Here is a 25,859-nt window from a genome sequence, read left to right as displayed (position 1 = left end):
CTGCTGGCGTTTCGCAAATCGCGTACCCAACCTTTAATGTTGGGGTTAGTTTTTAACCTTAATGTCGGGGTTAGTTTTTTACCTTAATGCCGAGGTTAATTTTTAACCATAATGCCGGGGTTCATTATTAACCTTAATTTCCAGTGTGTCTTTAACCTTAATGTTGGGCTCAGTTGTTTGCGCAGCAGAGCTCGGGCCGTGCGGCCGTCCAGGATCCCCAGGGGGCGATGGAGAGCCGGGTCCAACACAAGCTGCCGCCCTACGTCCAGCACATGGACCGCCTCGGAGACAGCGAGCTGTGAGACTAGTGCCCATGTTCACATGTTAATACAAGCTGTAGTCAATACTATTCATTTATTAATATGACCCATGGAGAATACTCCATACATATTCATTTCTTACTATTAACAGTATCTGTTAATATTACCTATAGTCAATAGTACATTTATAATAATTTGTTAGTATTACCTAATATGGTCAATACTGAATACATATTCATATAATAGTATGAACTAAATATATATGAGTTAGTGTTGTTGAATAGTTAATGTTGCCATAGTCAATATATATATATATACATAATTTGTTAATATTACCTGTCGCTAATCTCTCTCTCTCTCTCTCTCTCTCTCTCTCTCTCTCTCTCTCTCTCTCTCTCTCTCTCTCTCTCTCTCTCTCTCTCTCTCTCTCTCTCTCTCTCTCTCTCTCTCTCTCTCTCTCTCTCTCTCTCTCAGAGACTTAATTTCGAGCCAGCGAGCTGCATCGCTAGCTAGCGGCGTTAGCTCTGTAGCGGCAGCTAGCCCCTCCTCCCGGAACTTCTTCTCTACGTTCCTACCGCAGGCTAAGCGCAGCAGCATCCCGGCCAGGAACTCCCAGCATGGCCCCGCCTCCTCTTCCTCCTCACCCAATCAGAGCAGCCTGGGCCGGAAGGAGCCCTGCACAGCCAATCAGGTGAAACTTAAAGAGCCAGCTGGGATTCGAACACTATGTGATTTAAAAAATGTGTTTTGGTCTGAGAGTTTTAGAAAAGATGGGGACCATAATCCCCATGGTTACGACCCACACAGACTTCATGATACTTTTTAGTTCCATCGTTGTGTTACTGTTAAGAGTGTTATAATAAGCCTTGTTGTATAGGAAATCTGCCACACACCGTAATGTATACTGTAGGTGTCCAGGAAGCCTTACACTCTGATGCAGACATTGAACCAATCACTGCTCAGACGGAGCCTCACCAACCACACACACATTGTTGCGTTACACAATAAGTTGCCGAAAAAGCCTTTCTCGTGGACATCGCAGTCCACTGCTGCCCAGGCAGAGCTCACACAAACATACAGTTGGTCGTGGCATCAGAATACCTCTGAAAAGTTAGTCTGATGTCATGAAAAGAATGCCACCTGCTTTCGCAGAATAGTGGAACGCTCACGTAGTGCTTTGGGGAGGGTAGGATAGGATTCTACCCCTATTTCCTCTGAATTGGGGAATTATTTAAGTAGCAGTGATAAAATGGCATAGATTACTGTGTTGACAATACTATGAGACAAATTACCCGAAATATTTTGGGTACACTGGCTCTTTAAGGTCCTTTTATATCAATTCCGTGGCGATTAAACAATGCAAAAAGCACTAAGTGGGCGTGCATTCTTTGACCTTTAGCGACAAGCTAGCCGACTCCAACTTTTCACATCTAAATAAAAATAAGTTCATATCTGTAGAGATATATAGAATATATTAGGCCATGTTAAAGATTATATGATTGACTATAATATAGATATGAAAGGATATATAATGATATATTATAGTTGAGATCTATTGTAGATTTTTATGTTCAGATATATTACCTATTATGAGATGATATATTAAGATATAAAATAATATGTATCATGAGAGTATATTTAAGCAATAGATCACGACAGGCTGTGGTATGTGCTCATTATACCACTGTTAAGGGGCGTTGTCCGGCCCCGACACGCAGCGGAGGGCCGGCGACCCCCTTCACAGTGGTATAATGAGCACATACCACAGCCTGTCGTGATCTATTGCTTTTATACAACGGTTACTATTATGGCAAAACGAAAGTCATAGACACACTACATTTGAAAAGAAACCAAGAAAGTCAAAGTAGCCGTTTTATTAAAGAATACAAAAAAGTAGTCCCTCCTTGCTGCCTTCAAAATGAACGACGGTCGCTATGCAACACACTTTAGCGTCCCTCCGAGAGAAGGCTCGGCTAGAGCGGTTCGCCGGCAATTTATCCTATGGAGCAGTTCACTCGCCGTGTGCCTAAGCTTTCGTTAGTCTCTCCATCGCCTTGCTCACTCCCGGAGTAACAACATTTACACCCTCTCCATCGTTCAATATATCTTTTTTACTTTGTAACTGTTTTCTACTTCCAGGCGCGGAGTGATATGCAAACTTTCACAAAATGATTGGGCGTCATAGCAGTTATGAATACGCTCATTATACAACAGTTAGGAACCAATCAGATTGCTGGATTTAAGCCACCCGTTGTATAATTGAGGATATATCAGTCTAGTATGTATTATATATAGTTACAATATATTTTATCAGGAGAGAATATTTTTTATGGACACGCTATATACTATAGATAATCTATTAGTATATATTATCGATCATGAAAGCATATATTATGATGTATTTTAGATATTATAGAATATACAGTATATATCATCATAAATAATATATGCAATGTATCGGGATATAAAAGATATGCTAGAACATATTAGGATGCATTCTAAATATTAAGTTTGTGGGATTGTTTTAGGGAACAAAGTCCAAGGATCCAGCATCAGTCAAGGACTCCAAGTCCACCTCGTCGGCCAATCAACAACCAGCGCCCAGCGACCAGGCGGGCCAGTCCTACCCCAGACAGAGACGCCATCAGGACCACGAGAAGGAACGCAAGGAGCTGTTCTCCAAACCACCCCCACTGACGGTACCACTTCCTGTCTCCGTCAAGCTTACTTACTAGGATTCAGCTAATAGGACCACAAATGCTTCTTAAATAAATGGCTAAATGTGACTTCACGATGAAGGGACACCCAGAATCAGAATCAGAAAACTTTATTGATCCCCGGGGGGAAATTGTTTCGTTCCAGGTGCTCCGTACAAATAGAAATTACAAGCATGGAAGATAAGATTATAAATAGAAAATTATAAATAAAATACAAAAAAATAAAAGTAAGAATGAAGTAAGAAGTGTAATAAAGTAAGAAGTGGACATCACTTAGTGAATGTGGACATCTCTTAGTGGGTTATATTCACAAATTTACAATACAATATTTACATTCTGTTTTATGTGCAAATAGCAATGAAAATGAAGAGTGAATGAATAAATTATAGTTTGTTTATTTTATTTGTTCGATTATCAGAGGGAGGAGTTGTAGAGTTTAATGGCCACAGGCAGGAATGACTTCCTGTGGCGCTCAGTGGTGCATTTAGGAGCAATGAGTTTCTCGCTGAAGGAGCTCCTCTGTTTGACCACAGCGTTGTGGAGAGGGTGAGAGCCATACTGCAGGATCGCCCGCAACTTCGACAGCATCCTCCTGTTTGACACTGCTGTCAAAGTGACCAGCTCCACCCCCACAACGTCACTGGCCTTCCTGATCAGCTTGTTGAGTCTGTTGGCATCTGCTACTCTCAGTCTGCTGCCCCAGCACACAACAGCAAACAGAATAGCACTGGCCACCACAGACTCATACGACATCCTCAGCATAGTCCGGCAGATGTTAAAAGAGCGGAGCCTCCTCAGAAAATAGAGGCGGCTCTGTCCCTTCTTGTAAAGGACTTCAGTGTTCTTAGTCCAGTCCAGTTTGTTATCGATGAACACCCCCAGATATTTGTAGTGTTCAACGATGTCCACGTTATGACCCAGGATGGAAACTGGGGTCATTGGTGTCTTCTTGGATCTCCTCAGATCCACCACCAGCTCTTTGGTTTAAGTTGTGTTGAGCTGCAGAGGGTTCTGCTCACACCATGTGACAAAGTTGTCCACCACAGCCCTGTATTCAGCCTCCTAACCGCACCGGTGGGGATGTGTGGAGCAGCGTTTGTGCAGCAACCAGGAAAGAGTTAAGCTTCAAGGACACATCGTTTCTTTTTTCTGGAATTATGACAAGTAGGCCGACGCAGGCGAGGCCGATGCTGTGGACTCCGCCCCCTGCGATGACACGCCTCCTGACTCCTCCTCTTCCTCAACCACCAGAGGGGCGGGGCTTGAGACGGAAGGGGGCGGGGCTTCCTCTGAGCCTCCCTTCATCAAGTTGAGCCAAGAAGAGTACAGCGAACACCACTCCTCCATCATGCACTGCAGGTAGAAACTACACTACCTATCATGCACTAGGTAGACTACATTACCCATCATGCACTAGATAGAGACTACACTGCCCATCATGCACTAGGTAGACTACACTGCCCATAATGCACTAGATTAGGCTGACCAAACGTCCTCTTTTCCCCGGACATGTCCACTTTTTACGTCCCGTCCGGGTTTTTTTTATTAATTGATGATAATGTCCGGTTTTCGGACATTATCTCGTCGCATATTTGTTTTTGCCTCGTCGCATATTGGTGTTTCTGGGTCTTTCACATAACCTACTAGTTATTACCATTGTATATGTCTATGGTTATTACGGCCTTCCAAGTTCTGGAAATGGTATCTCCCTTACGTTCCACCTTCTTGCGCGAGCTGACTGTAGAGAGAGTCTGTCATTGGGCGACCGATCTCAGGGTTGCCAGAGCCACGATAATTATCCTCCAAATACGACCATTTTGAGCCTTTGGTACGTTACTTTGCCATTTCCAATCTGGCAACGTTGAGCACCTTGTCGCTTCCACTCTGTTTACAACAGCACATTACATCTGCAGCCATGCCTAAACGTAAATGTAAGTTCACGGACGAACTAAAGAAAAAATACCCATGTTTTCGCCTCGCCCCCCCCCCCGCGACGAAGTGTCCTCTTTTTCACAAACTCAAATCTGGTCACCCTACACTATATGTAGAGACTACACTGCCCATAATGCACTAGGTAGAGATAACAGTGCCCATCATGCACCATAAGTAGAGACTACACTACCCATAATACACTAGGTAGAGTCTACACTGCTCATCATGCACCATAAGCAGAGACCACACTGCCCATAATGCACTAGGTAGAGACTGCACTGCACATCAGGCACCATATGAAGAGACTACACTACCCATCATGCACTAGGTAGAGACTACACTGCCCATCATGCACTGCAGGTAGAGACTACACAACCAATTATGCACAAGGTAGAGACTACACTGCCCATCGTGCACTGCAGGTAGAGACTACACAGTTCTTAAATCTCGCTCTCTTTCTCCAGGGTTGATGTTTCAGGTCGTCGGGTGGCTAGCTTGGACGTGGACGGTGTTGTCAAGGTAACACCATATTCATAATAAATATGATAAGGGCTAACCCTTTTTTTATAATCACAATAATTATTTTCAATATCATTAAAACATAATTTTCATTAAAGGTACTGTGTATGATTTTTTTTCATGCATATGTCGCTTTAAACAGGGCAATATATGAACAGTTTGTAATTTAACTTTATGCCCTTCCCCGATTCTCTCCACAGCCTCTGGTTATTTATTCTATTTTAGTTACATCTAAGAAATATCTGTTTGGACGTTCACATATATTAACTATTATAACTATCATTAGTTGATGATTGTTATTTTCTCAACCCACGGAGCTCACTCTCAGGTGCTCTCAATGCGTAAGCTTGAGCCGGCTGCAGTTCACTTACCCGCCAGAGGGGCCAGTAATGAGAAGGATATTCTGACTCATACTAATAGTACCTTTTTAAGTGTTAAAACTTATCAAATTGTAAAGTTAACCATGTCTTTTTAGGTGTGGTCATTTAACCCCATCATGCAGACCAAAGCGACCATAATGTCCAAGTTTCCTTTGCTGTCTCTAGAATGGGCGAGCAAGCCTGACCGACTAGTAAGTGTCTCTCTCTATATGTTATTACCGTAATATGATTAGCCTTATCATTACATTTGGTTGTATTAGCCTTCTATCCCAACATGGAAACAATCGTGTGTGTGTGTGTGTGTGTTTGTGTAGCTGTTATTAGGCAGCGCTGTTGGAACCGTTAGACTTTACGACACGGAAGCAAAGAAGAATCTTTATGAGATGACCATTGACGACACACACCCTCGGTATGTCTGTCTGTCTGTCTCTCTCAATATCTCTGTTTCTCTCTACTCTCATACTGACGATTGCTCTAGTCACTCCCTCGCTCTCATATTGTTGGTGGCCCTAGTCTCTCTCTCTATCGCTCTATCTCTCTCTAGATTTATATGTCTGTATATTTTAATCCAGTGTCTCTTCCTCTGTAGTATCCTGTCACTCGCCTGCAGCCCGAGTGGCTCGTCGTTCGTCTGCTCCGCTGCGACAGCAGCATCCGCTGGTGTTCCCGCCACTGGGCCCCGTCCCTCTGTATCCACGGCGACCGGCCGCCTGTTGCTCTGGGATACCAAGACTGTCAAACAGCAGGTACACAGTCACAGGAAGTTTTCACACACAGCAAGCAGTCCAAATATTAATAATACTTATGAATAAACTAATACCCCACACTGGGGATTAGAGACAAACTATACTCCACTACTTAATTGTCACATTTAATTAGAATGTTTACCAAGACTTTTGTATAAAGAATAATCAAATAACTGTCAGCAAACGGCTAGCTTCTAGTCTGGCAATTTATCTTGGATTGATGAATTAATAAAGACAACCTTCATCCCTAGTAAAGTTAATTTACTATCCCTAATAGAACAAACTATTAAACACTAATGTATACATTACACTATAGCTAGCCAACACTAATAGAGCTTACTACGTATCCATAATAGAGCTTACTATTATGTTTAGTTGTCATTAGATTCCGAGACTGCAGCCATCAACTGCTCATCGTTCAACCACAACGGAAACCTGCTTGTGAGTGGAGGAGCTGACGGCGTCATACGACTGTTTGGTAAGACAGGAGGAGGAGAGTGATTCACATGCCACTTCTCGCTAACATGCTGTGTCTGGGACACATGCTGCATCTGGCCAACACACTGTAACTGGTTAAAATTCTACATCTGGCTATCATCAGGCATATTACTACACTACACTGTAGGTAGAGATCACCTTGCACTGTAGCTAGTGTCTACACAACACACCCTTCACTGCATCTATAAACTACAGTACCCACTAGTGATGCGCGGGTTACCCAATTACCCGCGGGCACCCGCGGGCCGGGTGGGTTGGGTAGCAGTTTTCTCTAAGTATCGCTGGTTCGGGTGGGGCGGGTCAAAAAAGTCAAAACCCGCAACCACGCATTTGTTAACAGTTCTTCAATAAATAATTGCGTAAAGTTGTTGTTGTTGTTTGATGTAGACCTGCCGTTGAAGTTTCACAATAATGCGAATTTAGCGCAAATCCTTCTCATTTAGTTACGTGTTAAATTAGGCATAAGCCTCAGCCCCAGGCTTTTTATTTTATTTGTTATTATTATTTTTATTTTTTTGCGGGTCAAATTGGGAGGGTCGGGCGGGCCGCTTCAGAATTCCCCACGGGTCGGGCGGGGCGGTTTGGAAAATGTCTTGGGGCGGGTTGGGGCGGGTGTTAAAAAAACGCCCTCTCGCGCATCACTAGTACCCACCATGCAGTGTAGGTAGACTACACTACCCACCATTCACTGCAGGCAGAGGCAACACTACCCACCATAGGTAGAGACTACACTACCCACCATAGGTAGAGACTACACTACCCACCATGCACTGTAGGTAGAGACTACACTACCCCCCATGCAGTGTTGGTAGAGACTACACTACCCACCATGCACTGTAGGTAGAGACTACACTACCCACCATGCAGTGTTGGTAGAACATACACTACCCACCATGCACTGTAGGTAGAGACTACACTACCCACCATGCACTGTAGGTAGAGACTACACTACCAACCATGCAGTGTTGGTAGAGACTACACTACCCACCATGCACTGTAGGTAGAGACTACACTACCCACCATGCACTGTAGGTAGAGACTACACTACCCACCATGCACTGTAGGTAGAGACTACACTACCAACCATGCAGTGTTGGTAGAGACTACACTACCCACCATGCAGTGTTTGTAGAGACTACACTACCCACCATGCAGTGTTGGTAGAGACTACTCTACCCACCATGCAGTGTTGGTAGAGACTACACTACCCACCATGCAGTGTTGGTAGAGACTACACTACCCACCATGCACTGTAGGTAGAGACTACACTACCCACCATGCAGTGTTGGTAGAGACTACACTACCCACCATGCAGTGTTTGTAGAGACTACACTACCCACCATGCAGTGTTTGTAGAGACTACACTACCCACCATGCAGTGTTGGTAGAGACTACTCTACCCACCATGCAGTGTTTGTAGAGACTACACTACCCACCATGCAGTGTTTGTAGAGACTACACTACCCACCATGCAGTGTTGGTAGAGACTACTCTACCCACCATGCAGTGTTGGTAGAGATGCTAGAGACTTGCCATATGTGTCTAATACCCTGTCTAATGTGCTATAACACAATACATCAGCCTAACATGCTACAACATGCTATATGTGGCTAACATGCTCCAACATGCTGTGTATCAGACATGCAGCGGTGTGAGAGTGCTATGAGCTGGAAAGCTCACGATGGAGAGGTGTATAGCGTGGAGTTCAGCTACGACGAGAACACCGTCTACAGTGTAGGAGAGGACCGCAAGGTGGGCCCCACACTCAGCCACTCACACACACTCTCTCTGTCTCACACACACTCACACCCATTCAATAAGACACACTCCCACAAGTGCGTGTATATTCAAGCAACAGTTTGTGTTTGTGTGCATGTGCATGTGTGTGTCCGTGTAGTTTGTCCAGTGGAACATCCACCGCTGTGGCGTGAAGCAGTCGGAGCAGCAGCTTTCCCAGGATGCAACAGGGCCCTTTGTTCTGTCGGGCTATAGTGGATACAAGCAGGTACGTTATAGATATAGATATATATATGTCACATATATATATTCAAATGTACTATACGGTGCCCCACATGTCCATCATGTTGGGCAGGTCCAGTTGTGTGTTATAACGTTTCCTCCATGTTGGGCAGGTCCAGTTGTTATAACCGTTTCCTCCATGTTGGGCAGGTCCAGGTGTTATAACCGTGTCCTCCATGTTGGGCAGGTCCAGTTGTTATAACCGTGTCCTCCATGTTGGGCAGGTCCAGGTGTTATAACCGTGTCCTCCATGTTGGGCAGGTCCAGTTGTTATAACCTTGTCCTCCATGTTGGACAGGTCCAGGTCCCGAGGGGTCGTCTCTTCGCCTTCGACTCGGAGGGGCGCCACGTGTTGACGTGTTCGGCTCATGGGGGGCTGATCTACAAGGTAGACTGACTTACCCTCTAGAAAGGGTTGTTCCGACCCATGCCAGCTTTGTGGTCATTTTTGGAATAATGTCCTTGTTTATAAGCACTATAACAAGCAATGTTGTGTAGGAAATGAGCCATATACTGAGTTATGCTACAACTTTTTCCGAGAAACTCAATCCTGTCTTGGACAGAAAACAGACAGCCCAGCTGCTAAACTCTCTGTTAAACTCTCCCTTCTGTTTTTCTCCCGTGAAGCTGACCAATGGCGAGGCTGGGGGAGGGGCCCTGGAGGAGCAGGCATCCCTGTCGCTAGGCGGACACCGGTCGCCCGTGGTGACGCTGGACTGGAGCTCAGCGCTGGACTGTGGCACCTGCCTCACAGCCTCCATGGACGGCCGCATCCGAGTGAGCACACTCCTGGCCCACAAGTCTGACTGACTTGGCATGGTTAGCATTAGCATTAGCATGGTATGCCTTATCATGCGCAGCACACTCCTTAGCCCTCAAGATTGGCTGACTCGGCATTAGAATGCTAAGCATTAGCCTAGTTAGCATTCTGCAAGCCCTGCCAAGCTCTTTCTGCCTGTCTTAACTAGCATCAGCAAGAATATGTACCCTAGACAGCCCCTGGTGTCATGGGCAGTGGCATCATTGTTGCCCTAAAGTCTGAAAAATATGAATAAATAAATCTGAAGACAGCAGTGGAAGTGTTTCTTTTTGGTTGTCCATATAAGGTCATTTTTAGTTTGAATCCAACCAACAGGAGTCAAACTAAAAACGAGCTCCGCCCCTACCTCCCTATATGGTCATAAAGATTTAGAAAAACAAAGTTTAGCTGCTTTCTTCTCTTTAAGGTGTTTTTTAGCCTGACCACTACCTTTAGTTTCTACAGATATACTTAACTGAACTATGGTAAGTACAGATGTATTTTATCACCACTAACAAGGCCAAAAGTAATGCAAATGTTTAAATTTAGTTTTATTGTTGTACAATTGTCCAAAGGGGTGGTCGCTTGTATTCAGTTATAATGCAGCACAAAATGACTAGCGTTAAAATGAACAAAGAAAGCGCCAAAAACAGTTGCTGAAACTCTGCCACCTGTACAAGTTTGTCTTGTGACAAGGTGATGTATATAAACAAAGGTTAAAGCAGATTAACAATAGCAAAACCAAAAGACGTATGCAATACAATATATATTGATTGTTCTCATTTATTTACAGCTGTCCAAAATGGCCACATGTACAAGATTCCCTTCAGGAAACAAACTGTCAAAATGGTGTTAAAAAGGGCGCAGGGTCAGGAGGAGTCAAAACACTGATGTCATTGTCCAGGTGTGAGCTTGTTCCAGACGTACAAGGGTCAATAACCAATAGGAAAACGCATGGCCTCAAAAAATACCTCACTGCAACCACGGACACCAACAGCCCTGCATCACTCAACCATGCTTTTCACCTCCAATTAAAAGATTCTTCATTATTTTAGTTTATTTTTTTTTAAATGTATGTTTTCATGACAAGTTAGAAAGCAAAGCGATGGATGGACTGATGATCAAATAAACATTGAGAAATATAACCAAGCTTTGACGTCATTGTATTATGTCACAAAATCACGTCATCTGGTTGTAACAGTAATGAAAACAAGTCCTATCTTTTTTTTTTTGCTTTCTTTTCCTGTTCTCTCTGAAATTGTCTGTCATAAAGTCCTGTCTGATCTGGTTAGATCTTATCTAATGTCCATCCAACAGGAAGTCAGAAACCCTGAAAACAAAAGTAAAAGCCTCTTCATCTTCCTCTGCTGGGGTCGGTGTAACTATGCACTGCCGTTGCCGGTAGCGACCACCTTTGTTGTCTCCTCATCCTCATCCTCATCTTCGTCACTTGATCCATCCTCCCCCTCCTGGATTTGTAAAATATACAATATATAACATATGTAATATATACATAAAAAACACCGATCATCAATGATAATTTTAGACTATTATCTGCCTATTTCTCCCACCTTGCCGCGGCGACGGGCGTCCCGCGTGCGTGACTTCATGCGTCTGGAGAGCGCGAGCAGTTTTCCGTGCCGCTCTTTGCGCTTGGCTGCCGTCTCCTTCTTCTCCGCCGCACGCTTCCGCCTCTGTTCCCGCTCCGCTACCGCGTCCACGTCCGAGTCGGACTCGGGCCTGCGCAGGCGGATGCGCTTCTTGGGCTGCACTTTGCGCTTGACGTCGCATTCGCCATCGGCCTTTGGGTCGTCCGTGTCGCTGCTGGAAGAGCTGTCGTCTTTATCGGCGATAAAGGAGCGCTTACGTTTACGCGAGACTGCGCGACTATCGTCACTCGAAGACCCCCCCGTCTCGCCGCTCTCTGCCGCCGCGCTGCTGCCGCGATACTCAGAGCCGCTGCTGCCGCTGTCGCCGCTGCCGCTGTCGCCGCTGCCGCTGCTGCTGCTCGTGCTGCCGAACGAGCCCTCGTCGCTGTCGTCCAGGATGGAGGCGGGAAGACCGATCTGCCGTTTCCGTTTGGACTCCGCCGCCTTGGTCTTACGCATCGAAGCGAAGACCTTGCGCTTGTACAAACTCTCCATCTTTGTTTGTGTTGCTCTTACAGACAAGGCCTTAATCCTTCATTCAAGAGCGCGAACGGGGGGCGCAGACGGTGATCATAGACGCGGAGATTAAATACGCACGCGGTGGAACGAGAAGGGGCGGAAAGGAGAATGAGGACGCGTATTTATATCGTATTGAGTTCTTTTTGTGACCTGGGGCGAAGCGCTGCGGTCGTGCATTCCGCCGCAGGGCGGTGGGTTAGCGGCGGGTTGGGGTCGGTCGGTGTTGTTGTTGTTGTGTGTTGATCTTCTGGCTCGCGAGAAGGTGCTGCCTTTCACTTCTGGTGTCACTTCCGCTGCCATTGGGAAGAATCTCTTCCGGTGCACCCTGATTAAAAGAATAAAAGTCCCCTCTGCCCACTTGACCGTTGACATCTCCCGGATCGTAGACAACAACAAATAGGAATAAATCAGACAGCAAGAACAACGTTACAGAACCCTGTAGTTTGTTCCGAAACCGATACCTGACATTACTCATAGCTGTCACGCTGTCAGAAGCTGTCAGAATACTTTCTTCTATGTAAGAAAAGTATTTTGACAGCTTCTGAGAGCTTCTGACAACTATACAAAAGTATTCTTTAGTTAGTTGATTAGTTCAACAGGGTACAATTAGAACTATTTATACAAATGAATATATTACATGCAAGTTATTTATAGTATAAAATTATTTGAACTAGTCATCATTGCAACACATTGGTATCGATGAGAAATCACACACGATACACTTGGACTTTTATCTTGAAAGCGGTTTCAATACGACGCGCAGGACACGGATGCGCGCGGACGATCATCAACATACCCGTCATGCGCATGCGCAGTTCTAATATTTTGATATCGCCGTCAAACATGGATGTATTATAAGCTGTTAAAGAGCGTAATCAGATCTCCACACAACATGCCTTGAATACCAGCGACGCGCTCTTGCGTTCTTGGTAGGTGAAACAAGTAAACAAATGAACAATCAAATAATTAAAAAAACAGCAGACGAAGCCTTAACACCGTATCGATCACAGCCACTCGTGTGGTCCTGTTGTGTCGCCACGGTTACTGGATTCAATAGGGGTAGCGGGAGAACCGAGTCTCCCGGTTAACGGGGATGCCACGGCTGAACAAGACCGGCCTCCTCGCGGTCCTGTTAGCGGCGAGCTCCGCCTTCCTGCTCTTCCAACTCTACTACTACCGCCAGTCATCGGTGAGTGCTGAGCACGAGAACCCCCGTGGTTATGATGTCATGGTGGACTTTATAGTGTCAAAGTGGACGAGATGATGTCATGGTGGACTTTATAGGGTCATGGTGGACGTTATGATTTCATGATGCACGTTATGATGTCATGGTGGATGATATGATGTCACGTTGAACGTTATAGAGTAATGGTGGACGTTATAGTGTCATGGTGGTGGACGTCATGATGTCATGGTGGACGCTATGATGTCATGGTGGACGTTATAGTGTCATGGTTGGTGATATGATGTCATGTATGTGTAATGTGTATGTACCAAGTTATGCTATTTTCTATTCTAATGTATTTAAAATAGAATGGAGGAAACACTTCACGGCAGAAAGACAATCAATGGGTGAGTCATCTATCTTCCTGTGTGTCTTGTCCCTCTGTTTGCTTTGTATGACTCTCTGTCTGTCTTTATCTACAGTTCTGTCTTGTTGTCCATCTACCTGTCTTTCTATCTGTCTGTTTAGATATCTGTTTGCCTGTCTGTCTGTGGGTCTTGCATTAAATGTGTTGCAATGTGACGTACCCCCCCTCTCCCAACAGGAAGCGCTGAGGCGTGTGATGGCTGTGGCCCGCAAGCTGGCCCTGCCCATCTTCCTGGCCGACCCAACAGCGCTGTCTCTGATTGGCCAGACGGGCGGATCGGCGGGCCTCGGGCGTGGCTGTAGCTTCCTGTGCACCGGGAGGCCGGTCACTGCCTTCGCCGCCATCGCCGACCACTGGAAGTACGATGTGAGTGGGCTCAGTTTAAACTTAGTTAACAATCATACCCAGTATTATTATTATTTTTAATTATTATTATACTGTTGTGCAATGGTATCTTAATGCCAAGTAAATGCTTGATATTAGCTGTTAGCATTAGCCACTACCAGACTTTAATATTTCAACCACTGGCGGTCCTCAAACGCCTGCGGTGTTAAATAGTTATGTGAGCTCACTCTGCAGACACGGTAATATATTGGTAATATATTGTTAATTCAGCAGAACATGTGTAGAGAACTTAAAGCTAATACTTGCAAGGATTTTGCAAAAGATGCACTGAACCGTAACTTTACGATAACTTTATCATTATTTCAGAATAACTAAACCATAACTCTACTGTAACTGTAGAATAAATTACCATAAATTAACAGTAACTCTACGTTAACTTTATGGTAACTTTTATTGTAATTTTGTCATAACTTTATGGTAACGTATCGTAACCCTTCCATAATGATTGGTGGTCCAGCGGCAGGCTGTTGCCACGGTAGCCAGTCAGAAGGGCCTGGAGGTGGAGCAGGTGCGCGGCCGTGACCCCCGGCTGCTGGAGGAAGGGGCAGAGCTGTCGGCAGCCCAGATCCCTCTGCACTTCCTGTTCCGCTCAACCCATGGCCACATCGTCCAGGTATTCTTTCTCTTTCCCACCTCGCTCATTCTCTTTGTCTCTATGAAAAGTGAGTTTTTCAAATTTTTTGGTTTACTGGCATGAAAGTTATATGTATAAAATAATCAATTGCATACGAAATGTACATGAAAAAACACAAAAATAAATACATGGAGAAAGAAACCCAAAACAACCAAAAATTGGTAACAACAATGAATAAAGAAATGTTGTCCCTTACTTTATGGCAGTGGTAGGTAAGTTGGGCTTGCAGCCATTTATTTTCTACACCTTTAGGGGAGAGGTCAGGACATAAAGGGAGGCAGAAATCCCTTGTTGTTATGAACACTCTGAGTTGAGTTTGTATTCTGCATACATTTGAGGGCAAGTCCAAAGCAGAATATAATAAAGACCTTCTATGAAGATATATTACCAATTATATGTTAAGGTGGGTTCATTTTAGCAGACAGACATCTAGAAGATAAACTAGAATATGGGTTTCCTGCAGAAAATGCAGTAAGTGCTGTAGTGTAAAGTACGATTAAACATATGTTAATATAGCTACATATTTTTAAGAAATGTTGAAAAGGTAGGATAAGTAGTGATATGGTAAGTAGCATTGGTATATTACAGTATTAGTAGGATACATAGTAGTATTGGTATGATAGAAGTATTATTAGTAAGATAATAACTTAATATTTTTAGGAGGAGTAGCATTGCACGTTTGGAAAGAATAATATAGAAAAAATACTAATGAAGGCCTAAGGAAAACAACAGTGGAGCGCTGAAAATCTGTGCATTTAAGAAATACATATATTGCCAAAACAGAGAGGATGGCAGTTCCAATTTTCTAAAATAGTTTATATTTGCTGTGCCCTGTGAGAAAGCCTTTATCTATAGTGTCTCTCTCTCTCTCTCTCTCTCTCTCTCTCTCTCTCTCTCTCTCTCTCTCTCTCTCTCTCTCTCTCTCTCTCTCTCTCTCTCTCTCTCTCTCTCTCTCTCTCTCTCTCTCTCTCTCTCTCTCTCTCTCTCTCTCTCTCTCTCTCTCTCTCTCTCCCCCCTCCTTCCAGGTGGTGTTGCTCTACCAGAGGAGTGGGGGCTATCTTTGGCACGCCCCCCTGCGGTTAGCACCCAGCGCAGACCGCCGCCTGGCCCCACCCAACGCCCTGCCCTACGGACGCCACGCCGGGGCCTATCGCAGGTGACACACATTGTTTCCTACACCTTCGCTATGATGTGCATCGATATAACACATCCTGTAATGTGGTGCTTTTCTTGTTCCCAAATCTGGGGCAAGATATACTTTCAAACGTTTCCCTCAAGCAACATTAATTAACGATATTCACGCAGCACAATAAAATCATAGAAGAACAATACAGCTAAATGGAATAAGGGTCAGGGTTAGTCCAGAATGACTCAGATTGATTCGATGCGCTTATATTTGTTAGATTAATGGATGCAGACGAAAAAAATCACACCGATTACTGAATACTCAGCACTCAAGAATAAGAACACTCTGAATGTTAAATGCAATTCCCACATTTCGGTTAGCACAATGCCATATTTTGAAATGGTATGTAAAACATCGGGAAGAACATGCGTACAGCTAAGGTGCATCTTTATGCAGATGATACAATAGTTACTTTGCCTGTTCCCAGAGACAGGCTGTTGATGAGCTCCGGACTGCCTTTAAACATTTGCAGCCCTAATTGTATAACTTATAGTTGGAAAACCAAATGTATGTTATTTTCCAGAGCCTGCTCCCAGAGCATAGTTATTGTCAGCTTTCATACCTCAGTTGTAAGAGTCATCCCATGAATCCTTGGGTATTTAGTTGGACGAAATCTCTTTTAAATTTAGCAGTGAGGAAAACACTTGTTCAGGCTGCATTCTTAAGTGTTCTAGACTATCAAGAAACTTGTACACCCACTGAACTCACTTACATCATTTGACTTTGATGATCTGGTTCCCCGGTCTTCATTAAGCCTCAGGCGACAGCAGAAATGTTTACAAAGCTATACTGAACAAACCCCATTCATATCTGGTGTTATTTCATGGATAGGAAATTGCACAGATGCCATGTGACGACAGCTGTTATGATTTCCACTCTGCTAGACGGCCTCTCTACCGGGTAGCCAGGATGGGTTTGAACTTGTTATCGCGGTATTCTCCTATGTTGTGGTCGTGGAAAAACCTCCATAACACACGACAGCATCATGTGTTCGTCTCCCTCTGAGATTTCATAGCTCTGATCAAATACCATGGATCTGAAGATTGCAATTACTATGCATAAACTGGCAATGGTGTCTGTCATCTCTTTTATCGTGCTCATTTTCCTAAATTGTTCCTTGTCCGTCTAGACATGCGTTATTCTATGATTAGCTCCATTACTTTTAACAGATCTACTAACTACTTTAGTTACAATCAATCAAGATGTTCGAGTTGTGAGTTGTAGTATGGAATATGGAAAGTAGAAAACGACGTGTGTGTGTGTGTGTGTGTGTGTGTGTGTGTGTGTGTAGGCCAGATCTGGTGCTAACGATGCTGGATGGACTGGATGTACAGGTTCCACGAAACTCCTCCCACTTCCTGACCCTGCGAAGCGAAGCGGACTTCATAGAGTGCCGCCACAAAGAGGCCCGAGCCTTCTACCAGGTGTGTGTGTGTGTCTGTGTGAGAATATGTCGTTTGAGGCTATGTTTTTCCTATGTTCCCCCCCCCATCACAACTCCCTCTCAAGCAACTACCATGGCCTGTCCTGGCCTGTATTGTTTAATGTGAAGGTAGGTATTATCATTGGCGAAAAAAGTTGTATTAAATTATATGGCACCAAGGATTATTTTTGACGGCTCAAGCCTGTAAATAAATCACTTTAACCAGTCACATGGGGTAATCTTTGTCACAGTGACCATGGTCAATGTACGTGGACATGGTGGAGGTAACAGCCTTTAACCTTTTTTCCAGACACAGCCCTCTTATTCATTCATAGTGGTGAATGACATTCATAGATGTACTACTTTTATTGAATAAACTATGAAGGGTTGGGTTTCTGAGAATCTTATATTTCACCAGGGTGTGTGTCTGCCCGCTGGGCCACGGTTGAATTTGAGGACTGTGTCCATGAGGGGTTCTGGCCCCAAGGACACCAATAGTAGAACTCTGTGGTGTGTTGGGAGGACTCATTCTGAGGTCACAGAGTGATAGAGATTAAATATCGAGCGTGCGTAAATGTCTCTGTGAGTAAACTATTGACTCGTTCTTCCGACCTGCTGCTAGTGTGCCAGTGCCAGAGTCCTGCACAGGTCTTATTTTGCAAACCCGCACCCGCCCGTAGCAGCAATACTTAAAACCGCATCCGACCCGTGTTGCGACAGTAGCGCAAATAACATTCCGCACCCGACCTGACCCGCTATAAAGTGATATCAACGACCCGCACCCAAAGGAAAATTAGCCACATTAGATGTAACGCCGGGGTATTACACTACGTTGTGTTGGGCCTAGTGCTTTAGATTGCTGTGCAAATAAGGCACATCATCCACTGTTGACGCTTTTAGTTGGCTCCTCCGCTCCTGAATAACATATCCAGCACCGGAGAAGTCTCAATTGCAATCACAAAACCCACGTCCGTCCCGAAAAAAACACAAAAATGAAAAAAACACTGCAGTTAGGGGTCACGGTGCTCCTAGTGAAAGAGTTAGTCTGGAGCCCTGCTCATGTTTTTTTTTGTATATCTTTAACGATCAATTCAATATTCTCTGCTTTCTCTAGTATTTGTTTTTATTGTTTCTAGGTAATTATTTACTGGTGTTAGTCTGATCCGAATCCGATCGTGTTCAATCTCTCTGTCTTTATAACTAGTTCTCTACGCTCTCTTACAGAGAATGTTCCAGTGGACCAAGAATGGACCACTTTCTTTCCTTTGGGCATGTTGTCATTGCTACTGATGTTCCTTTTTGCTTTACTTTGTAATTAAAGGGATTCGCCAATATATCTTTAACTAGGCGTTTGCCTGTCTTAACCAGATTCATATTCATGTTGTTGCATCCAGGCAGGGTGGGTAAGGGACTATTCTGAGCACATTGGACAGTAATTAAAAACAATGTTTTCCCCTCCCATGAACAGGAGTTAGGCAAGGGTTACTCTGCTAGTCAATGCCAGATAACTCCCCTTCTGGCTATACGATGATGAATTTGGAATTAAACAACTGAATCTGGGTAATACAGGGAAACAATTAAAAAATATCTCGGCCTGTCCCTTTGAATGTTTTGGACAGCCTGAGCATTGCGGGTGTGGGTATTGTGTGGGTATTGATATTCAGGAAACACCTCTGACCCTTATTTAGTCTCTCAGCCATTCATAGCGTCTTGGTATTGTTCAGTGCTTTCTTGGGTCCATCTGTAGGGTCTCTGTGTTCTGAACACCATAGTGGGTTTAGTGAGGGAGAGGTTTGTTGAGCGAGGGAGTGATTTGGCTGGGGTCTGATAAGGGGATTAGGGCTTGACTGTGAACTCGTTGAAAAGTATGGGACCATGTCTGTGAACATGCCATGAACAGAGCTGTGGCTAAGGGATGAACACTAACTTCATGCTATAAAGTCCCCTATAACATGACCATTCACAATGAAGGGCGTTCCTTTGAAGCGTTTCAGGAATATCTCCGTAAAGACGGACTCATGCGAAAACGCATCTACCTGTAGAAACCACCAATAAAAGAAGAAGGCGGGGAAAGCTTTTTTTAACCTTTAAGATTGAGCACAAAAATACTTTTTAATGTACAGTTGGACATTTAATTTACCAAGGGGCTCTGGTTAAAGCTACAAAAATAATACATATCAAACAAAACCAATTAGGCGGAACTCTAACATTCCCCCACTGATGACGTCATCGTTTGCATCTGGCGTCCACACGAATCCGAACACGAAAACGCATTGCGCCATTTTTATCTTATCCACCCTGGGACCTGGTTTCAAAAAAGTGTTTTTTCGGCCACTGAAAACGCCGGATCCATCTGGACGGTTGGCCGAAACGCACAAGACGTATGCGTTTTGTGCGTTTTGTGCGTTTTGTGCGTAAAAAAAAAACGTTTACGTGTGGACGGGGCCTAAATGAGCCATAGGCTCATGTTTCTTCTTTAGTACCTGACACATCAGGTTATGTTCCAGTCTGGGCATTGAAGCCACCATTTATGATGACCTTTATGTTATCCTTTCCTTGGTGTTCACATATCTCTGACTCAAGACAAGGAATATGTCGTCCCAGACGTAAGGAGATTCACATGGGGGGGATGTAGACAGCACATGAGCATGTATCCTGATCAGATTTACCAAGAACAATCGTTTCTCTGTTCGCTGGTGGCCAGTTGCTGATCAGCTCTACACCATGTTTATGATTAGTTTAAAACTGTTCAGACCAAATGCTGAGGAGTAGAGAGCCAGGATATTACAAGAATACAATTTTATTTAACACATTTTTGTACAAGAACATGAAGCCAAGTGAGACAAGAAAACAAATAAATGAGTAAATATAGCAAATGACACAGACAGTTAAAGGAAGATGTTTGCAGATGTCTTCAGATCAACCATTGCTTGCTTAATCTGAAGACATCCACCACATCCAGAGTACATATAAATAATTGAGTTTGTGTTTCTGTTCATTCCCGTGATGTAGAATCTCTTTGTTATGTCGGGATATGTATTTGTACAACCCCGTCTGTGGTGGATGAGTTGGCTCATTAGCAGTCTGCTACACAGTCTCCTTCAGGCTCTGTGGGTGTGTGTTGCTGGAGGCCCCTGATGGGGCTAGTGAGCAACAGCATGGGGGCGAGCACTCTGCCGGGGCCGGACATGTCCTGGTTATCTTTGGGACCTGTACTGGCCTGCTGGGATGGCTGGAACGACTTCTTCAAAGATCCCATTTCATGCTTTTTTAGGGTTCGTAATTGCATTTGGGGGTACTACTAGAATGGGGTTAAATACCTGTATGTTATAATCCCCCTTATTATTCTCACACTGTTAATTTCTGCAAAACCTGTTTCAGCGTCTTTGCAAAAACGCTCTGTTTTGTATGATGTTGCTTTAAGGCCCGCCTCCAGAATATCCCAGTCTGCTGTGATTGGTCGAACACTTTGCTTGCGTGAAGACAAATTCATACCCACGAGAAGTTGTAAACATTATGGGTAGCCGGGGAGGCGGGACTTCTGTATGGGGTCAGAACAGTCTCATTAATAATGAATGCACAGAGAAGGATTCACAAATGTATTTTGTGATTTATATATAAATTACTCTCTTCCCACAAATACATTTCAATTCACACATAAATGGATATCGGTATGTATAAATGTAAAATAAATCCATAAACAAAAATAAGTTTCACAAACACATTTCTAATCCACACACAAATGTACCTTGTTTTAAATAAATGTAATATAAATCCATAAATATATTAATTAAAAAAATATTTGCAATTTTCATCACAATGTATTTGGATGTTGTAACATTTATATACAAACTGTTAAACTTGTATTTACAAGACGTTTTTCATTTGTGAACTTACTTGCATTTGTGTGGGAACTGGTCTGTATTTATGTGTGGATTTTTGAGACTCTCCTGACGTCGCTAGATTCACAAATGCATTTTTTTCAACAAGGAAGTCTCTGTAGCCAATCAGATGCCTCCCTCGTTTTCAGTCAACCACATGACTGCTGTGACTGGGTTTTTACGTCGGTGCCGTTTACTACTTTAACGGCACCGATAATCCCAAAACCCAGTCGAAATTAGATGGAAAAAGTGTCGTGACGCAGCATTTACTTCTTCACCACCTAGAGATTGTTATGTACGATCATTCAAAAAACCATGTTCTTTCTGATAGAGTAGACATTTGACAGAGAACCGGGAGGCTCGGAGGCTGGACTCAGAGGTCGGAACTGCAGCCATGTGATTGGCTGAAAACGAGGGAGGCATCTGATTGGCTACAGAGAGTTCCTTGTTGAAAAGAATGCATTTGTGAATCTAGCGACGTCAGGAGAGTCTCAAAAATCCACACATAAATGCAGACAGTTTCACACACAAATGCAAACAAGCTCACAAATGAAAAGCGTCTTGTAAATTCAAGTTTAACAGTTTGTACATGAATGTAACAACATCCAAATACATTTTTGATGAAAATTGCAAATCTTTTTTAAATTAATATATTTATGGATTTATATTACCTTTATTTAAAACAAGACATATTTGTGTGTGGATCAGAAATATGTTTGTGAAACTTATTTTTGTTTATGGATTTATTTTACATTTATACATGCCGATATCCATTTGTGTGTGCATTGAAATGTATTTGTGAGAGGAGAGTAATTTATGTATAAATCACAAAATACATTTGTGAATCCTTCTCTGTGCATTCATTAATAATGAGACTGTTCTGACTCCATACTTCTGCCCTTCAGCACCGCCCACTGGCACAGTCTGACGTCACACTGTTACGCAAGTAAGGTTTGAGGGCAAACAAGATGTTTCACGCACTTATTGAGGGGCGTGCCGTGCTCTGTGCGACTACTCCACCTGGCTCGGACTTAGATTTCTTTCTAGCTTAGCAGACGTAAAACATGTATACTCTAAAAGCAAAGGGAAAAGTCGAAAAATAATGATATCACCCCTTTAAAACGTGTCTGTGTGTGTCTCTCTCTCTCTCTCTCTTTATCTTTCTCTTTCTCTCTCTCTCTCTCTCTCTCTCTCTCTCTCTCTCTCTCTCTCTCTCTCTCTCTCTCTCTCTCTCTCTCTCTCTCTCTCTCTCTCTCTCTCTCTCTCTCTCTCTCTCTCTCTCTCTCTCTCTCTCCTCTAGCTCTACCCTGAAGACGGCTCTGTGGAGGCGGCAGAGTTCCGGCGGGCGGCTCGCTCCGTGCTGTCGGTCGCCGCCCGGACCCTGGACTCCCTTAACGTCCCCTTCTGGATCAGCAGCGGGACCTGCCTCGGTCCGTCCCTCTGCTGTGAACTACACCTCTTTCTTCTGTTCGCCTCACCTCTCTCTGTTAACGACACCTCTCTCTGTTTACTACACCTCTCTCTGTTAACTACACCTCTCTCTGTTTACTAAACCTATCTCTGTTAGCTCCACCTCTCTCTCTGTTAACTACACCTCTCTCTTCTGTTAGCTCCACCTCTTTATACTGTTCACGACACCTTTCTACTGTAAACTACACCTCTCTTCTGTTATCTCCACCTCTCTCTACCTCTGTCACTACTGTTGACTTCACTTCTCTTTACTTATCTCCACTGTTAACTACACCTCTCTCATCCTCTCTCTGTATTAACCGATCGTGTGCGTGAGTGCGTGTGTTTGTGTGTGTGTGTGTGTGTGTGTTTTAACCGATCCCCTCTCTCCCCAGGATGGTACCGTCAGTGTGGGTTCATCTCATACAGTCGTGATGTTGACGTGGGCGTGTCCATCCGTCACTACCGCCCCGACCTAGCCACCGCCTTTGCTAGCGCCGGCCTGCCCCTCAAACACAGCTTTGGCAGGGTGAGCCTGCTAGCCAATAGATTAGCATGCTTATGAGACAGAGCTCGGTGCTCAGGGTCATTGTGCTATGGTTTGTGAACCTGCTATGCTAATAGGCTGTAGCTAGGTCACCACAGACTGTAGGCAAAATGTGTGACAAGTCATTAAGTATACTACTGAATTACTACTTTATGGTAGGGTATTTGAATCGCCTGGCAAACCCGGTAGCTTCAGTTGGGGCTGTTCTACTGCTAAAAACAGTATAACATGTATTCTGTCAGATACAACATACTGTATGGTAGAACCGTAGCAGTCCACCACATGCTGGCAACGCTCAACAACTTGTCCCCCCTATTTTTGCTCTTGTGTTATTTCACCTTATTCCCGCTACTGTACTGTGATCCTTATGGTCGGCCTCATCAGCCTCAACACAGCTCTTCCACTCTCTCTTGGTATCAGCGCTGATCCTGGCCCTTCTCTGATCCCCTCTGTGTTCCACATAATGATAAACAGACCCTGGTAATAGAATGGGACCCAGCCTCTCTCCAGCAATAGGAGGGGCTGATGTGTGACTGTCTCTCCAGGTAGAGGACAGTCCCAGGAGGAGGGGCTGATGTGTGACTGTCTCTCCAGGTAGAGGACAGTCCCAGGAGGAGGGGCTGATGTGTGACTGTCTCTCCAGGTAGAGGAGGGGCTGATGTGTGACTGTCTCTCCAGGTAGAGGACAGTCTCAGGAGGAGGGGCTGATGTGTGACTGTCTCTCCAGGTAGAGGACAGTCTCAGGAGGAGGGGCTGATGTGTGACTGTCTCTCCAGGTAGAGGACAGTCTCAGGAGGAGGGGCTGATGTGTGACTGTCTCTCCAGGTAGAGGACAGTCCCAGGAGGAGGGGCTGATGTGTGACTGTCTCTCCAGGTAGAGGAGGGGCTGATGTGTGACTGTCTCTCCAGGTAGAGGACAGTCTCAGGAGGAGGGGCTGATGTGTGACTGTCTCTCCAGGTAGAGGACAGTCCCAGGAGGAGGGGCTGATGTATGACTGTCTCTCCAGGTAGAGGACAGTCTCAGGAGGAGGGGCTGATGTGTGACTGTCTCTCCAGGTAGAGGACAGTCCCAGGAGGAGGGGCTGATGTGTGACTGTCTCTCCAGGTAGAGGACAGTCTCAGGAGGAGGGGCTGATGTATGACTGTCTCTCCAGGTAGAGGACAGTCTCAGGAGGAGGGGCTGATGTATGACTGTCTCTCCAGGTAGAGGACAGTCTCAGGAGGAGGGGCTGATGTGTGACTGTCTCTCCAGGTAGAGGACAGTCCCAGGAGGAGGGGCTGATGTGTGACTGTCTCTCCAGGTAGAGGACAGTCTCAGGAGGAGGGGCTGATGTGTGACTGTCTCTCCAGGTAGAGGAGGGGCTGATGTGTGACTGTCTCTCCAGGTAGAGGACAGTCCCAGGAGGAGGGGCTGATGTGTGACTGTCTCTCCAGGTAGAGGACAGTCTCAGGAGGAGGGGCTGATGTGTGACTGTCTCTCCAGGTAGAGGACAGTCTGGAGCTGTCCTTCCAGTCTCCGGGGGGCGGTGTGAAGCTGGACGTCTTCTTCTTCTACCAGGAGGAGAGCGAGGGAGTGAGCATCGTCTGGAACGGCGGCACGCAGGCCAAGAGCGGCAGGAAGTTCAAGTTAGACACACCTGTCTGTCGGTCTTACCTAACTGTCTGGCGGACCTGCCTGCCTACCTGCCTGACTTATCTACCTGTCTTTCTGTCTCAAGGTATGTGTTTCCTAGTTTTAAACTCTGCTGGGCGGAGCTGGCGGGCGTGCGTGTGCGTGTTCCGTGCACGACCCTGGACTATGTGCGCGCCAACTACGGGCACGAGGCGTGGTCGTCCCCGGAGACCGCCTGGGACTGGAAGACCTCGCCCGCCAACGTGATGGAGAACGGAGTCTGGCCCCGGGGGGACTGGGGCCAGGTCATCCAGTCCTACTGAGATACACGGCGTCAGATACACTTCATCACACTGCATCGGTTACACGGCGACATACTGCCTCGTAATGACTCGGATATACTGACTCAGTGGCTCAGACACACTGACTCAGACACACTGACTCATACTGACTCAGACATACTGACTCACACTGACTCAGGTATATTGACTCTCTGACTCAGATATACTGACTCACACTGACTCAGGTACAGTATATTGACTCACTGACTCAGATATACTGAGTCTTACTGACTCAGATAAACTGACTCACACTGACTCAGACATACTGAATCTTACTGACTCAGACATACTGACTCAGACATACCAGCTCACACTGACTCATACTAACGCAGTATTATAACCAACTATGCCAGAAATGCTGACATGTTCCATCAAAGCCGACAGGACCTTGCTAAAACATTTTTACAGTATTGGCCGTGTCAGCCGGACTATATTACAGATAATTTCCTCCATCAATGCTACTGGTGTGGGCACAGCCGTTGTCCGAGAACTGTTTACTACTTTGTTAAAAACGTTGCTGTAAAGTATCATTGAAAAATACTTTTCATGTATTTAATTTTTTGTTTTTGCCTTTATGCTGCTGGCAATGTGAGCTGTTCTGACGTGTTTTGTTTCATCTTATTAATGCCATTAGCAACAATCATTTGTTTTGCCCCATGCTAACGATTACTATCACTTCAAGCATAAATGTTCTTACAAAACCGACTGTTTTAGTTTTCATTGAATAATAAAGTTCAGACAAAACATTGTT

At 44.8% G+C, this 25,859-nt stretch overlaps 3 protein-coding genes across 3 annotated transcripts in view; 2 read left to right on the top strand and 1 right to left on the bottom strand.

Moving 5' to 3' along the window:
* The window catches only part of wdr91 (WD repeat domain 91), a 16,893-nt gene extending 5,539 nt beyond the window's left edge, over nucleotides 1-11,354 (top strand). Inside the window, exons 6-18 of the mRNA XM_056578076.1 lie at nucleotides 174-298; nucleotides 735-951; nucleotides 2,789-2,959; nucleotides 4,146-4,336; nucleotides 5,374-5,428; nucleotides 5,904-5,999; nucleotides 6,123-6,217; nucleotides 6,398-6,554; nucleotides 6,930-7,032; nucleotides 8,692-8,804; nucleotides 8,950-9,057; nucleotides 9,370-9,459; nucleotides 9,699-11,354. Of these exons, the coding sequence (XP_056434051.1) occupies nucleotides 174-298; nucleotides 735-951; nucleotides 2,789-2,959; nucleotides 4,146-4,336; nucleotides 5,374-5,428; nucleotides 5,904-5,999; nucleotides 6,123-6,217; nucleotides 6,398-6,554; nucleotides 6,930-7,032; nucleotides 8,692-8,804; nucleotides 8,950-9,057; nucleotides 9,370-9,459; nucleotides 9,699-9,881 (1,704 nt within the window). The 3' untranslated portion in view covers nucleotides 9,882-11,354. The remainder of the gene's footprint in view (nucleotides 1-173; nucleotides 299-734; nucleotides 952-2,788; nucleotides 2,960-4,145; nucleotides 4,337-5,373; nucleotides 5,429-5,903; nucleotides 6,000-6,122; nucleotides 6,218-6,397; nucleotides 6,555-6,929; nucleotides 7,033-8,691; nucleotides 8,805-8,949; nucleotides 9,058-9,369; nucleotides 9,460-9,698) is intronic.
* ccdc82 (coiled-coil domain containing 82) lies at nucleotides 10,926-12,324 on the bottom strand. The gene is made up of 2 exons (XM_056578082.1): nucleotides 11,442-12,324; nucleotides 10,926-11,339 (listed from the first exon to the last, which is right to left on the bottom strand). The coding sequence occupies exons 1-2, from the start codon at nucleotides 12,012-12,014 to the stop codon at nucleotides 11,253-11,255; spliced, it is 660 nt and encodes a 219-aa protein (XP_056434057.1). The 5' UTR covers nucleotides 12,015-12,324; the 3' UTR covers nucleotides 10,926-11,252.
* fktn (fukutin) lies at nucleotides 11,443-25,859 on the top strand. Its single transcript, XM_056578077.1, has 11 exons — nucleotides 11,443-12,967; nucleotides 13,049-13,227; nucleotides 13,572-13,610; nucleotides 13,808-13,996; nucleotides 14,493-14,648; nucleotides 15,695-15,825; nucleotides 17,147-17,279; nucleotides 22,460-22,589; nucleotides 23,004-23,137; nucleotides 24,639-24,781; nucleotides 24,874-25,859. The coding sequence occupies exons 2-11, from the start codon at nucleotides 13,132-13,134 to the stop codon at nucleotides 25,088-25,090; spliced, it is 1,368 nt and encodes a 455-aa protein (XP_056434052.1). The 5' UTR covers nucleotides 11,443-12,967; nucleotides 13,049-13,131; the 3' UTR covers nucleotides 25,091-25,859.

Source organism: Gadus chalcogrammus, chromosome 19 (assembly GCF_026213295.1).
Source record: "Gadus chalcogrammus isolate NIFS_2021 chromosome 19, NIFS_Gcha_1.0, whole genome shotgun sequence".
Classification (NCBI taxonomy): Eukaryota; Metazoa; Chordata; class Actinopteri; order Gadiformes; family Gadidae; genus Gadus; species Gadus chalcogrammus.
This window is presented reverse-complemented; position numbering and strand designations above follow the sequence as displayed.